General features: G+C 55.1%; 1 protein-coding gene across 1 annotated transcript; it reads left to right on the forward strand.

Moving 5' to 3' along the window:
- The first annotated feature begins 621 nt into the window (after positions 1-621).
- IRF1 (interferon regulatory factor 1) lies at positions 622-7,584 on the forward strand. The gene is made up of 10 exons (XM_070415031.1): positions 622-842; positions 1,826-1,917; positions 3,149-3,248; positions 3,993-4,169; positions 4,295-4,344; positions 4,448-4,580; positions 4,768-4,890; positions 5,309-5,358; positions 6,214-6,349; positions 6,643-7,584. Exons 2-10 carry the CDS (start codon positions 1,831-1,833, stop codon positions 6,765-6,767), a joined length of 981 nt encoding a protein of 326 aa, XP_070271132.1. The 5' UTR covers positions 622-842; positions 1,826-1,830; the 3' UTR covers positions 6,768-7,584.
- Positions 7,585-14,925: the final 7,341 nt, after the last annotated feature.

Consider the following 14,925-nt stretch of genomic DNA (forward strand, 5'->3'; position numbering starts at 1 on the left):
CCCTGGCAGGCTGCGCCATCAGTGGCCAGACTGAGATTCCCTCTCGCCCAACTGGCCCAGGCAGCAGCCTGCTCTAGGCTTTCCTTTACTTCCACAGGGCAGGTGAGTGACCCGGAGGTGGGTCACCCCTCAAGAAGGGGGCAATGAAACCCTCCCTTTTTGACATCCCATTAGCGGGCTGGAGGAACCAGCGGGTGTTCAGGAATTTAATCCCGCGTCCACTCTGAAGAAGGAGGCAGGTGCCCGGTGATCACCTCACCTGCGCTCCGTGGACAGACGTCTGCACCTCCAAGAGGAGGGTGAGGAGACGGCCTCTGGGGCTAGCAGGCTGGAGAATGCGGGCTGGGGAGTAATTGCGAGCCAGGAGCGTTCGGCTTTCCTGGACAGCCTATCTCGGGGAAGAGCTGGGGTGGGGGTAGAGAGGAGGCGGGCGGGCGGGCGGCGGCGGGGGTGGGGAGGAGCAGCCGCCCTGTACTTCCCCTTCGCCGCTAGCTCTACAACAGCCTGATTTCCCCGAAATGATGGGGCGGCGCCGGCCAATCGGCGCCCTCGCGGCGCTCTAAGAGGCGGGGCCGGGCCTGGGCTGGGGGAATCCCGCTAAGTGTTTAGATTGCGGGCCAGCGCCGCTGCCCTGGCAGATCGCGACACTCCTTCGTCGAGGTAGGACGTGCGTCCGAGCTCGGTCGAGCCGAGGCCAGCGGGAGCCGTGCCCAGCCAAGGCCAGCCGTGCCCAGTGGCCCCGCGACCCGGGCATCCTCTGCCTTCTCCCTGCTCCTACCCGGAATCGCGCTCACCGCTTCGGGACCCTCGGATCCCGCCGCCCATTCGCGCCAGCTGCAGAGGTGAGCCTGCCTTCGACGCGGGGGAGGGAGCGGGGGACGGGTGGCATCGAACAAAGACGCGCGGGGCACCAGGAAGTGGGGGCTGAAAACCCCAGGCGGGAGAGTCGCGGGCGTGCGGCGTTGCCTGGGTTCCCGCGCGGGCTCGGGAGGGCGCAGGAGGAACGGCGGGCTGCTGCGCAGGGAGGGCGGGCGGCGCGCGAGGTTGCGGGCGCCCCGCCGCTTTCGCAGATCTGTGTGCGCAGAGCCTTCGGGGGGGCGGGGGGGGGGCTCTGGTTAGCGGGGTACGTTCTTAGCGCGCATCCGCGAGCGGTGCCGGGGACTCGAGTGTCCGTCCGTGCATGGGTGCTCTGTGCCTCGCGCCCAGACCCCAGGTTTCAGGCTGTCCATGCAGGTGGCAGGGTTGGGGCTTGCTCCCCTGGGCGGCTGGAGAACCTGCTGCAGCAGCGGGAGGAGGCGTCACAGGTGTTTGGTTCATTTCGCGGAGGACAGGAGCCAGGCAGGAAGGGCTGCGCCTCGCGGCCGCTGCACTGTTGTGGGCGACGGTGCGGGGGGAGGATGTCTCCGATGCGGGGAGACTGCTCGCCCATGAGGGAAAGTGCACAGCTTTATCTCAAGTGGGGAAATTTCTTGGCATCAAGCAAAAGAAGCCCCTACCTTCCCAAAGGATCTGAGTTTGGGAAGAAAAGTTTTGGTATTAAGACACCCGTGTATTTTGTCTCTTTTTCCTGCACATAAATCCTGCAATTATCACCAGCCTTCCCAGGACTGCGCAGGAAGGAAGGGGCAGAATGGTGTTGCCTCAGATGCTAAAAAGATTTGGAGGGCAGTTTTATTTCAGTATAAGCCTCCTCCCCCGTGATTGTGTTACCTGCCACCTGGTTGAGGGCAGGGGAAGGTAACTGAATGATCTGGGGTGCAGCAAAGTAGTGCCGGGGGACTGCTCAAACAGACTCAAACGGGAGCCTTCTGTCTTCTCTTTACAGCCAACATGCCCATCACTCGGATGCGCATGAGACCCTGGCTAGAGATGCAGATTAATTCCAACCAAATCCCAGGGCTGATCTGGATTAATAAAGTGAGTGTAACTCTTTGGGTTTTTCTGCCACATTTTAACCCATGTTCTTTGGGGGACCAAAGCTGCAGATGCAGCTCAAAAAGGGAAGTGATAGGGAGGAGGCAGATGTGTTTCCCAGCGGGTCCTGCGTGCAGGGAGTGTGCCAGGCCCAGCCCTGGGCCTCACTTGCCTGACTTCTGCCTTCCTTCCTTCCTTCCTTCCTTCTTGAGGTAAGGACAGGGCACCTATCCGAGGTCACTGACAGTTCCCAGCAGCTAGTCTCTTCCAGCATCCGAAGAGCTGGAGTTCTGATCTCTCCTGAGGGAGACCCATAAAAATTCACCCAGCAGGGCTCTGCTCAGACAAATGGCACTGCCAGTAGGAAGGTGACGGGCTCACCAGGTGACCCAAGAGCTAACCTTGCACCAGTTGCCCGGGCCCAAGAAACCTCTTGCTGGTGAATAAAGGGCATCACAGGCGTTGTAGACCTAATGACAGTATTCGTACCAACAGCTACTGCGTGCTGTTCACTCACTACCAGTGTGGCAACATGCGAAGTACGTTACTTACATCGTGTCATTTAACCCTTAAAATGGCCCTGTCAGGTAGATCCGTTAATATCTCCATTTTCAGATAAAGAAACTGAGGCACTGAGAGATAGATAATGACTTTGATGCCAAGACTTGAACCTGAGCAGTCTGACTCAGAAATCCATACTGTTAAGCCACGACAACAGTGAGACCTTAGTCTTTACATATGCCACTGTGTTTTCTTGTTTCATAGAAAACAGTGAAGGACAGAGTTAGAGTGCCAGTGCCACGGCCACACAGGGTAGACAGCATCCATGTCTGGCCCAGGGCTTCCTCAGGTGTACGGCCAGAGCCCCCAGTGGAGGAGCCAGTGGCCCTAAGGTGTCCTGAGCAGCCCCATCTAATGGACAGAGTTCTCATTTCCATGTTGATGCTGACGAGCCAGAGAAGCATGCCACCCAGCACATCTGTAACAGGCAGAGGGAGGTTTTTGCTGAGCTGATGGTGCCACAGCTCATCTGAACCCATAGCCCCTTCTGAGAGATCCAGAGTGATGCAGCAGCCTGTTCAAGCCAATCTCAGGATGGGTCAACCCAAGCCAGCTGTCAGGGTGAAAAGGGGAAGTCAGCCTTTTCCCAGACCTGGGTGGCTGGGCGGACTCCGACTAAAAGCCTGTAGCCTCTGAGCTGACACAACCTTCTGTACGTGTGTGTGCCGTTCAGGAGGAGATGACCTTCCAGATCCCATGGAAGCACGCTGCCAAGCATGGCTGGGACATCAACAAGGACGCCTGTCTGTTCCGGAGCTGGGCCATTCACACAGGTGTGTGACTCTTGCCCAGGAGGAGCCGGGGAGGGGATAGGGGGAGGCACTTCTGTTAACACAGAGGCTCTCACTGGGCTTTCTGAGCTCCCTGTGATAGCATACAGAATTGGGGGTGGGGGCAGAGGGCAGACCTGCATTTCTTTGGAGAGGGGCCATTGTTTCAAGGAGTTTGTGGCTGGATTAAAGTTCTCCCTGGCAAAAGCAACTGTGAGCCAAGATATTAAGAGACCCAGGCCTTCTTTTCTTGAGGTCCTTGGCTAAAAGCCCATCTTGGTGGTGGCCTCCTTTTATCCCAGAGGGATGGGGCTCTCGGCCCATCTCAGACCAGTAAGCCCACCTATCAGTAACTGTTCTTTGATGCCTATTCTGTACCCACTCCCATGTTTGGAAATATCAGATAAGTCTCAGCCCCTACCCTCTGGATGCTGACAGCTCAAGTAGGGAGTCTGGGCATGGTCCAGGACAAAGAGCACTTTCGGGTATGTGAGCGCTCTAGTGCTTCCAGCTGGGCCGGTCCGTGAGGCTTGCTGGATGTGTCTACGTATACAAGCCTGGGCATTTGAGAAACCCCAGGGTCCAGGGCCAGCAGAGTGTCACGCAGGAGTACCTACTGGTTTGACCAGTGAGGATCCCTGGCAGCATGAGAGCTTGGGAAACTCTTGCCTTCCTCCTTCCTGACTGCACTGGCTGAGGATCCCCACCTATGGCCCTGACCATCCTCTTCACTCTCCTGCCCACTAGGCCGATACAAAGTAGGGGAAAAGGAGCCAGATCCCAAGACGTGGAAGGCCAACTTTCGCTGTGCCATGAACTCCCTGCCAGACATTGAGGAGGTAAAGGACCAGAGCAGGAACAAAGGCAGCTCAGCTGTGCGGGTGTACCGGATGCTCCCACCCCTCACCAAGAACCAGAGGAAAGGTATCCAAGGGCTCTGGGTCCTCAAGAAGCCCTCAGGCAGGGAGGGAGGGAAAGCAGGAGGGAGGGAGGAAGGCAACTGGGGCTGGTGTGCCTGTACCAAGGCTTATAGCTTGTCTCTTCCACAGAGAGAAAGTCCAAGTCCAGCCGAGATGCTAAGAGCAAGGCCAAGAGGAAGGTGAGTGTGGTCCTAGGCAGCCAGTCTTTGGCCACCTGTGAGTCGGGCTGGGCAGTGGAAGAAGTGCCACGGCAGCCTGGTCTAAGCTCTTCTCCCTCTGCAGTCATACGGGGACTCCAGCCCTGATACCCTCTCTGATGGCCTCAGCAGCTCCACCCTGCCTGATGACCACAGCAGCTACACAGCACAGGGCTTCATGGGGCAGGACTTGGAGATTGAGCGGGCCCTTACTCCAGGTGAGATGGACGGGGCCTGGCAGGGACCGTACAGATCGGAGGGGGTGGGGGGAGCTCTTTCTCTTGGATCTGGGAGGCAACGTGCTTTGGGTGGCCTGTTGGAGCAGGCTACGGGATAGGGGGTGCTGGGTGTCCTGCAAACTAAGAAAGCACACAGCTCTGACCTGCGCTTTCTGCTGTCCTAAAGCACTGTCACCGTGTGCCGTCACCAGCACTCTTCCTGACTGGCACATCCCAATGGAAATCGTGCCAGACAGCACCAGCGACCTGTACAACTTCCAGGTGTCGCCCATGCCCTCCACCTCTGAAGGTTCGTGCTGCTGGGGCCTCGCTTGCCTGCCTGACTGTTCAGGTCTTGGGAAGGGTTTCCTGGTGGAGAAAGGATGCTCAGAACTCCAGAGCTGGCGACAGCAGGCTAGAGAGAAGAGGAAGGGGGCCAGGGGCTGCATTTTGATCTAAGGTTGCTGGTTCTCCTGGCTTCTCTGCAGCCCAGTCTCCGAGGGTGAGGAAGGAAGCGAGGGAGTAGGAAGAGGTGTGGCTTCAGGGTTTGGGAGGCTGAATCAGTAGGAGAGTGTCCTGTTCTGGAATCTGCGGGGCAGGCAAGGCAAATGTCTACTGGGAGGTGTGTGTGTGTGTGTGTGTGTGTGTGTGTGTGTGTATGTGTATGTGTAGGGGCAGGGGAGCCTGGCTGACTGCCAGCTAACCTTTCTGCTCTTCTGCATCCACAGCCACAACAGATGAGGACGAGGAAGGGAAGTTACCTGAGGACATCATGAAGGTAGAGCCCCTTCCTCCCTGGGCACTCTTTTGAAGTAGCTGCTACTCAGTGAGGAGAGAGAGAACCAATGAGAGCTTCCAAATCGGTGGTGGGGTGGGGGTGGGGGGTTAGGCAGCTACTGCTATGACCTGGCTGCTTGCATAGTGCCATCTCCGTACGGCTGGGGACCGCTGGCCCTCCTTGGAGGAAAGACACTGTGGAAGTGAGGACAGGAGGGATGCCTGGTTTCCAACAGACTGTCCTGGAGCAGGCCTCAGGGCCCCAGAGAGCTCTGAGTCAGCCACCATCAGGACCAGGTCTCTGGCCCGCATCCTCCGCCCCAACATGCCCCAGCCCTGCTAGCCTGAGACACGCGCATCAGGTTTCAATAATCAGCCTTGGGGATCTATAATATGGCGGCTTTATTTTTCCTTTAGCTAATTATCCTCTAGGGTTGTTTTTTTCTGTTTTGTTTTAAAAGTGAATATAAAGGAGTTTTTGCAGTTGTATGCAGGCTCTGTTCCATCAGCACACAAACTACATGGGCGTAGTTTCTTATCTCTAGCTTTTCTAGTCATCTTTTCTTGACTTATTATGCTAGCCATTGCTTTAAGCCATTCTCCCAGTTGTCATGTCCTTACCCAGTTGAGAGGAAAGTCTAGGAGCTTTGGTGCCGGGGTTGATGTAGGAGTGTGAGTCCAAGGCAGACCCTCACCTCCCAGGCCCCTGTCCTAAGTGAACTCATCTGCGTCTGTCCATCTGAGAAAGTGGCCAAGGGTGTGATCCTGGCTGGGAAGCTTTGGCTCATTAGGGCAGGGCCATTGGGTGAGTCTGCACTGGAAGTGAGCTGATGGCCTCTTGTTCCTCTGTCCCCAGCTCTGGGAGCAGGAGCAGTCGGAGTGGCAGCCGACAAATGTGGATGGGAAGGGGTACCTGCTCAATGAACCTGGGGCCCAGCCCACCTCTGTATATGGAGACTTCAGTTGCAAGGAGGAGCCAGACAGCCTTGGAGGTAAGAAGCCCCTGAGGGAGAAGAGAGAACCATGTGGGGGCGCTAAGGGAGGGGAAGGCTTGGGGGTAGGGCCAGGGAGCAGCAGAGGTAAAGCATCCTTGAACTCACCAGGGTACAGACAGCTTGCAAATTAGCTGTGGCGCCCATGCCTTTAAGTTTGCCTAAAGAGGGGTGTTGCGGCCATGGGATGGACATCAGATGCTGCTGTGTCTGGCCTTCAGGGAGGGAGTTAGGGGGAAACTCACCTCCTCCCAACCCCTCTATCCTCATACAACCTTCTTCACATCTTCTAGGGGATATCGGACTGAGCCTACACCGCGCCTTCCCAGACCTGAAGAACATCGACAGCATCTGGCTGGACAGCCTGCTGCCCCCAGTCCGGCTGTCCTCCATCCAGGCCATTCCTTGTGCGCCATAGCTGGGTCCCAGGCTGTCTTTTGCTCTCCTAGGCTAGCAGGACCTGGCATCATGGTGGCTGTGGTGCAGAGAAGCAAGACTCTTGGATGTGCAAAGAGTGGGGCTGGGGCCACCCTCCTTGGGACAGTGGCTTCTCGGGGCCTGGCAGGACAGGGTCTCTGGGGTACAGCTGGCCCTGCCTCCTGGGAAAATGGGGTTCTGAGACTGGCGTCAGGTGGAGGTCTCAGACAGGAGTCAGCCCTCCAGGTTTTCCCTCTGAACCCTGCTGCCTGGAGAGGGTTCCGCTGTCCCTGAGGGAGCAGACCAGTGACCTCAGGAAAGCACAGCACCACCCCAGGGCTGGCTCTGCACTAAGACAATTGCACTAAGTGAATCCTATTTCCAAAGAGCACCTCCCTTCCCAGCTGAGCCCTGGGCGCTGTTCCAAAGTCAGTGAAATGTGAAGGAAAAATTGGTCCTGCGGGACAGTGTTCCCTCAGCCTCAAACGAGTCCTTCCCTCCCTGCTTGGGCTGAAGGGCTGGGGGGAAAAGCATGGCACTTTTTCATGTGGATCTTGCCACGTTTCTGATCAGAGATGTACACTAACGTTTCCCACGGGTTCTCAAACTTAGCGTTTATTTATACAGTGCCTTGTCCTGCGCCCACCTGCCCCTCAGGCGGGCTGCAGCTGCTCTCAGCAGGCCCAGGGAGGGAAGTGTGAGCACCTTGGTATGACTTTTAAAATTGGAAAAGCTTTCTAACCACTAAGTCATATATGACCATAATATGTACATGTGTGTAAATATGTACATTGTATTTTTATAAAAAGTGAATTGTTCTAAGGGGTGTGGCCTTTTATTTGTAGATAAATTGTAAATTGTAGATGAGTTTACTTTCTGTAGAGACACTCTGATGGCCTCATTCTTGGCATCCTGCCTGAGCTTGACTGTGGGGTGAGGTGACACACACCTATTGTAGCATCCTTTCAATTGCGTTCTTGGAGAAGATGGCCGGAGGGGACAGCCATGGCACAGGAACAAACTCATGTAAATATAGTCGAGGCTTGGCGTTAGAGCCAGGGCTGTGAGTTGCATTTTGGTTTGGGGAGTGTTGGGTTTTGAGTTCTGAGGAATGTGCTGTAGGCTGTCTGTCTGCTGAACTCAAATGCAAGTGCACTTGGGTTCTATTCCCAAAAGTGAACAACAGGTGCAGCGCAGTCATGGGCACCGGGACAGACGGCAGCTCAGAAAAGGCTCCCGAGGCCTGCTGTGCCGGGCCTTGCTGCCCGGCTTCTGCAAAGATGGACATGTACAGTAGGCAGTGGCAGAGCCACATGTGCCAACTGAGTGCTTGAAATGTGGCCAGTGCAATGGAAGAACCGGATTTTATACTTTATTAGTTGAAATTTTAAAAGCCACTTGTGACTAGTATCTACTATATTGGACAGTACAGGTAGAAACTGGATTGGGGACAGATCTGAGGGGTTGGGTGGGGTGTTGAAAGAACACGGGGTGGGGTGGGGGGGACAGGGGCTTGGGGCTATTTACCTGCCAGATCAAGAGTCTTATTCTTTGTCAGCTAACAATAACTCTCCGTGCCGAATGCCAGCCCTGCATTGTTCTGTGAAACGGGTCCATGCACAAAAGTGTTAGGAAAACCTTGGATGACCTTACATGAAGCAGGTTTCCCTCCTCCACGGCTTTTCAGGGTCTGTCTGGGCTAATGCACACAGAAGCTCTCTGAAGGGGTATTATGTCGGGGGTCTCCTTTCTCCGGGTCCAGCACGGGGGGTGGGGGGAGAGCGAACCGGTTCTTTGAGTAGAGGCGCTTGAGATTGAGAAAGAAATGCATAGACTGGACACAGAAATAGAGGGAGAAGCTGGGTCCAGGTGGGCTTCTGGCGGAGAGACTGAGACACCCAGCACCGAAGCAAGTATTTATTTTATAGCCCAAATTCCCCAAATATCAGGAGGTTTCACCAAAACTCAAGATAAAGGAGCTTGGGTTGGCCCCAGTCGTATTCATTCCCGGTGCTTGACTGGATTTACATAATAAAAACCCTTCCGGGCACCTGGGCTTTGAAGAGTCAACTGAGGCATTCTCACCTCTTGGTTAGATATGCCCCCAAGATAAGGCTGTGCTTACACCTTGGGTTCAGTCAACATGAACTCAAAGCCCATGGCACCTTCCCTGGCAGGGGGCCCTCCACAGGGTATATTGATCAGAACAGTGTTTCTGAAAACCACAGGTTGGGAACCACTGACACATGCCCAAGCGCCCCTCAGATAAGGCCCAAATCACAGGAATATCTGAGGATGAGAGGTCTGGATATGGGCTTTTTCTCCTCTCCCTCCCCAGTCTCTGGCATAAACTGTACCCAGCAGTAGGCAGGCTGGCCAAGGGAAGCCTGCTGGCATCATTAGCATCATCTAGGGCAGTGGTCGGCAAACTACAGCTCGGCAAACCGCAGCTCGCGAGCCACATGCGGCTCTTTGGCCCCTTCAGTGTGGCTCTTCCACAAAATACCGACTTCTGCGCATGGACCACTAAGTTTCAATCGCACTGTACGTGCGCACCCGCACATGGTATTTTGTGGACGAGCCACACTGAAGGGTCCAAAGAGCTGCATGTGGCTCGCGAGCTGCGGTTTGCCGACCACAGATCTAGGGAAAGGCCATGGCAGGGATGGGGTTGCTCAGGGAAACCAAGCCTTATAGACACATCTTCCATATACTTAGTCCTAGAAACCACTTGCACTGTGATCCCCTCTTTGGACCCAGCTCTCTGGAAGGAATGGGCCCGTGGTGGGGAAGGGAAGGCTGAGTGAAAGAAGATGAGACATTGGAACATGGGCAAAGGTCAGTTTGACGTGCTCTTCCAAGCTCAAGAAGTATTGTTCTCTGACCTTGGACATGCAGTGTTAGTGACAGATAGCCTCCTGCTGGGGGCGGGGGTATTCTGTATGTGGGTGCCTGGAAAGACCCCAACTTCAAGCCCTGCCCAGCAGAAGATCCATCTGGTTTTTTCAAGAGTAGCTTCACCTATGGGCAGAGGGATGGATAAAATGACCTTTCCAGCTCCTCCAGAGCCCAGCCCTTACAGAGGAAAAATGGATTGGGGGTGACTAGCCTCCTGTGGCTTCTAAAAGGAGGCTTGGCAAAGACCTCTAGTGGGTGGCTTTTCCAGATAAGGATGGCTGGGGGAGTGGACTGAGGAGGGATGGAAGGGAAGAAATGCAACCCAGAGCAAACAGGAACTGCTCCTGACTTCTCTCCTCTGTCCTTCAACCTCATCTCTGACAGAGAGTATAGTGAAGTGGGTATGCTGAAGTCCCAGGTAGCTGTAGAAATCTCAAATTTTAATATGCCAAAGTTCATCACCAAAAAAAGTTATCAAAATTGGAGAGGAATTCCACTCATCACCCAATCTCCAGAGCCAAGCTGGAGTCCTGAGCTCCTCAGCTCTTCTTATCCCAGGAGTCCTAAACAATTGGGACCAACTCCTTAGAATATCCTGTACCCCCTCCTCGTAATAATGGAGCTGGGTCCTAGGGACAAGGCCTGGAGGAGGAGTGTGGGATGGGGTCAGCCCCGTGAGCTGTCCCACCTCAACCCACCAAGGACTTCAGCCTATGCCTAACAGGAGAAACCGTAAAGTCTGCCTGCTCACCGAAGGGTGATGGCAGCTGACACTAACTCATTAGTGAAAAGGCGCCACATCAGTGGAACAACATCAGTTTAATCCGAGCCAAATTTGGGCATAATCATTCAAGGTCATTCTAAGGACCTGCCAATGCTTTTGTGGGTCATTCTAAGAGTTTCCAGTCCAAGCACTGAGTGAAGGTGGAGGCTCTTGGCTGAGGGAGCTAGAAGGCATTGAAAAGTCTGTTTTTTAGGTGTGATGGTATCATTGTCATCAAGAACCACTTTTCAATGGGGTAATCTGGCAAAATGGGCTCAGTCATACGAGCTAGAACTCCTGCCAAGTCTACAGATATTGAAAGGCATTTCTGGTTAGTTACAGGGTTTCCTTGCCTTACTCCAAAGGTGTCATTTTAATTGGGCTGGTTTATTCATCCAGCCCACTTGGCAACAGGAAGAAAGCTACAGGCTAATATGCTAACTGCCATACAGAGTCTCAGGGGGGCAGGAGATCTTTAGGGAATACAGATGCAAACTATCCCGTCTTAGTATATTGATTTCCAACATCTCTCAGTGCCGCACATGCAGGGTAAGAGCTTTCTCAGATCACTCTGGAAGTCTCAGATGGGGACTGCCAAAGACAGAACTGAAGTCCTAGGAAAAGCTCAAGGCCTGGTTGGGGTGGGGTCCTTTCCTCTGGGAGTGATGCCCCCTGGCTAATGGAGCTGGTCATACCCGGGATGTCATTCTCTGGAACCATTTGGTCCTTCACAGTTTGCACAGACCCTCAAATCCCTGTATCAGCGGGGATCAAGGGGTCCTGTTGGAGCATCCAGGAAGCTTTGTCTCTGTCAGATGCAATGCCCTTCCTTAACTTGGGAGGACTAACTCTCCATAGTGAGGATGCCTGAAATTCATCAGAACACTGCACTAACCTTTTCCCACTTGTACCAGTGGTCGGTCACAAGGGCAGGAGCCTGGGGAGGGAGAGTGGGGAGCTGGTGTACTCTCTTTTCCAGGAGTGAAAGTTCTGGGAAGAACAAGACTTGTCTTTGTCAGCCAAGACTCCCTGGTGAGGCCAAGTCTCAGGCAGAACAAAGGAATAGCTGGTTGGCCACATGGTTTTCTTAACTCCAGGCAGCTCCCCATAGACCCCTTTCTGATGATATTCTGCAGGTGAGGAGTTGGGGAAGAAGCCCCCACTTCTGCAGGCTCCATGGTGAGGTGGGCCTAGAGAGTCTACGCAGAGTTTAATTTCAACTGGGGAAATACTGAAGGCAATAAAGCAAGGACATGGGGACCGAGTGAGAGGAGAGGCAGATGTCCAGCTCACCATCCCTTATCTAGCTCCACGAGCTCAGAAATAGGCAGCACTGGAAAGGACCCCAAAGTCTGGCTGGGTAATGGTAACACAGTCCTCCAGTGCTCACCATGACAAGGTGCAAAGCACCCCCTACGCACCATGACACCGGCACCCACCACAGCCCCTGCTTCACAGACCAACCAAAGCTCAACTGGCATAAGGCGTTTCCCTAAGATGACTCAGCTAATCTGTATGGGGCCTGGATTCCAACCCACAGGTGTCTGTGCCCAGAACCCAGACTGCCTCCACAATATCAGGCTGCCTGCAGAGGAGGAAACTGAGGCCTGAGGAGGAAGATTAGCAGAGCTTGCCCGGGAGCAGGGCACTAGCACCTCATGCCAAGAAAGCCTTTGGAGACACTGAGAGAAGGTAGCAAAAGCCACAGCTGCTCTGGACACTGTACAGGATCCGCCCCTGCCTTCAGCACTCGTGACCTCTCCCATCCCAGGGGACTGGCTCTACAGGCCCCAGGGCCCCAATGGGGTAGGGTTTGTCTTGGTTCTCAAGGAGGGGGATGCCCCGCCTATGCCCTGGAGGCCACCTGCAGTTTGGAGGGTGGGCCCCAGGAGGGTAGGACACAGACTGCTTGTGACTTGGCCTCGTGCAGGGGGCAGCTCAGCCACACAAGTCTGTCTGTGAACTGGCTCCAGGGAACTCTGGCCTGTTAGCCCTTATCTCAGCTCTAGGGATCAAAGAGGACTTTTCAGCTTGCCTGTCTGAGCCATGTGGCCAGAGTGCTCCCGTTCCGCTCAAAACCAGACCCTTGTGGGGTCTTGGGGTCCTCAGAGGTCTGGACTCTGGTGACTGTACCAGCCAGAACCACGTGGGGTGCATCCTAACTCCCAGCCATGTGGTTGGAGCCACTCTGTGGCTGTCGTGACTCAAGTCCTGGCTTCTTGGTCCCTGAGAAAACAGCACTTCTGACAGCTGGCTGGTTGCTGCCCCATACCAGGTGGGCGCTCAGACTCACTGGCAGGCTTTCTTCAGCAGACATGCCCAGCCCTGCCCTCCAGACCCAGCTGAGACGGCGGGTGGGGCCCTCACTTCTGTTTCTGGCCAAATGCCTCGCATTGGCCTGGGTTCCTTCTTGGTTTCTGCCCTCTGCTTTTCCTTGGAAACCAGGTGGCTGCAGGGTGTTCAGTTCTGCCACCACTTCCCATCAGACTCCCAATCGGAATTAGGGCAGGACCAGCGAGCTCTTCCACAGCATTCAACTCCCCAGCCACACCTTTGCTCACAGAGGTGAGAGGATATGCCAGGATCTCCGTTCAGGAGGCCACATGAGTCCGGGGGTGGGGGTGGGGTGGGGGTGGTGTGCTAGCTTCTTTGAGAAAGAAGGGAGCCGTGTGGACACAGTGGTGGTGTTTGGGGATCTGGGGTGGACAGGGAGGAAGTCATTATGCCAGAAGAGCTATTACTTTTCTGAAACGAAGAACACATCAAGGGGTCCTGTCACACACATCGTCCACGCTGGTGCAGTGGTGGACTGGGTGGGGGCGGCTGACCTTGGCTGTGGGACGGGAAGGTGGCTGCCACTGCTCAGATGGAGGACTCCTCTCCCAGTGCTCCTTCTTGGCTTGCCAGGATGGGGAGAGGAGCTGGATGTGAGGGTGCTGAGAGCCATGGTGAGGGCTGGGCAAGTGGGTGTGGGAGTCTGGCATTCTTTGGGGGTGGAGGAGTCGGGTGGGGTGGAGCAGAGGGGAGGGCCCGAAGGGATGTGCAACTTTTCAAGACTCAGAACAGCCTGGTGACTGCTCATCACCACCCATCTGTCACGAACTGGCAGCAGCCAGAGTTCCCAGCCCAGGTGCCCATCTGGCCCCTCTTGGGGAACCTGCCTCAGGTCACTCGGGAGGACCCCAGTTTTGGCCTCTGGCCATACTAAGAGACATGCATTGTGGCCCTGAGGCCCTCCCTTATCTGACAACCCACACAGGCAGAGCCTCACCATCCAGTGCCTGTCCCCTTCCTGTCCGCTACTCCCCCCGCAGAGGTGCCAATCTCTCCAGCCAGACTGAGAGCTCCCCAGGGGCGAGTAGTCATCTCCTGCACCTCCTCACAGTGCTCAGGCAGGCCCGGCGCTCGAGAGCATCTCTTGCAAAACCCTGGGCCTGCAAAACCCTGCGGTCAGCATCTGTTCACCTGCTCTGCCCATTGCCCACCTGGCTTCTCTGAGTCCTTCCCTGGGGACAACCTAGGTTGGACTCAGGGGTGCAGGGAGCAGACTGAGAGGCAGGGAGGGCAGAGAAAGGTAACTAGCTCTGCTCCTGCAGTAGAGACTCGGGTGGAATGGGCCACGTCCAACCAGCAGCCAGGGCTAAAGATCCCAGAACAAGGGCCACTGTGTCCACGATATACAGCAGGCGCAACCCGTCTGGCTCCCTCAGCAGGACTACTGGAGATGGAAGGCTGGGTCATTAGTTACTTTCTTTTATTAAAAAATGTACACAAATAAAAGGAACATGGTTCAATTGTACAGAGTAAGAAATACAGATGAGTAAATAGAAACATTCATTAAAGCCACCTGTAGCACACCATCCAGAAGTAATCAGGCTGTTAAATTTTGAGAGACTCGGGTGCAAATATAATTTTTCAGCCCTGCGCACATGTCTAGGAGCTCTGTCCCAGGCAGACACAGGCGTGGCTCCACAAGCGATGCCTCTGCTGCGACCACCGCAAGCAGGAGTCTATTTCCCGGGCCCTGGCTTGGGGCCCTTCTTCAGCCCCAGGTTTCTCTGTGCCCAGATACTGTGCAGAGGTTGGCATCCCAGAGTCCAAAGGGCCAGCGGTGCAGGCTGCAGAGGTAATTTAGGGTAGATTAGGAGGGGCAAAGGCCCTTGCTCAGGACCGAGGTGTCTCCTGGGATGTGGAACCTTCCGTGCTAAAACTGAGAAAGTCCTGGACAAACCTGGGGCAAGCTGGTCACCCTACTTGGAGGGCCACAGGCCTTGTCCAGCCTCTCCCTCCCTTGCTGTCCACAGGCCCTCTTGCTGGGCCTCAGAGCCCCCAGACCCTCACCAAGCAGTCCAGGGAAAGAGAGGGGGAAGGGAATGAATAAGGCAGACAAACAGCACCTGAAGGAAGAGGCCAAGTGAAATCTGATTATCAAGGACAACCAGGACTGCAGAGGTGGAGGGACACCAATACTTAGCTGCCTGCCCCTCTAGCCTTGCAG

This window comes from Myotis yumanensis, unplaced genomic scaffold (genome assembly GCF_028538775.1).
Source record: "Myotis yumanensis isolate MYYU_CA2020_CCGP unplaced genomic scaffold, mMyoYum1.0.hap1 SCAF_5, whole genome shotgun sequence".
Classification (NCBI taxonomy): Eukaryota; Metazoa; Chordata; class Mammalia; order Chiroptera; family Vespertilionidae; genus Myotis; species Myotis yumanensis.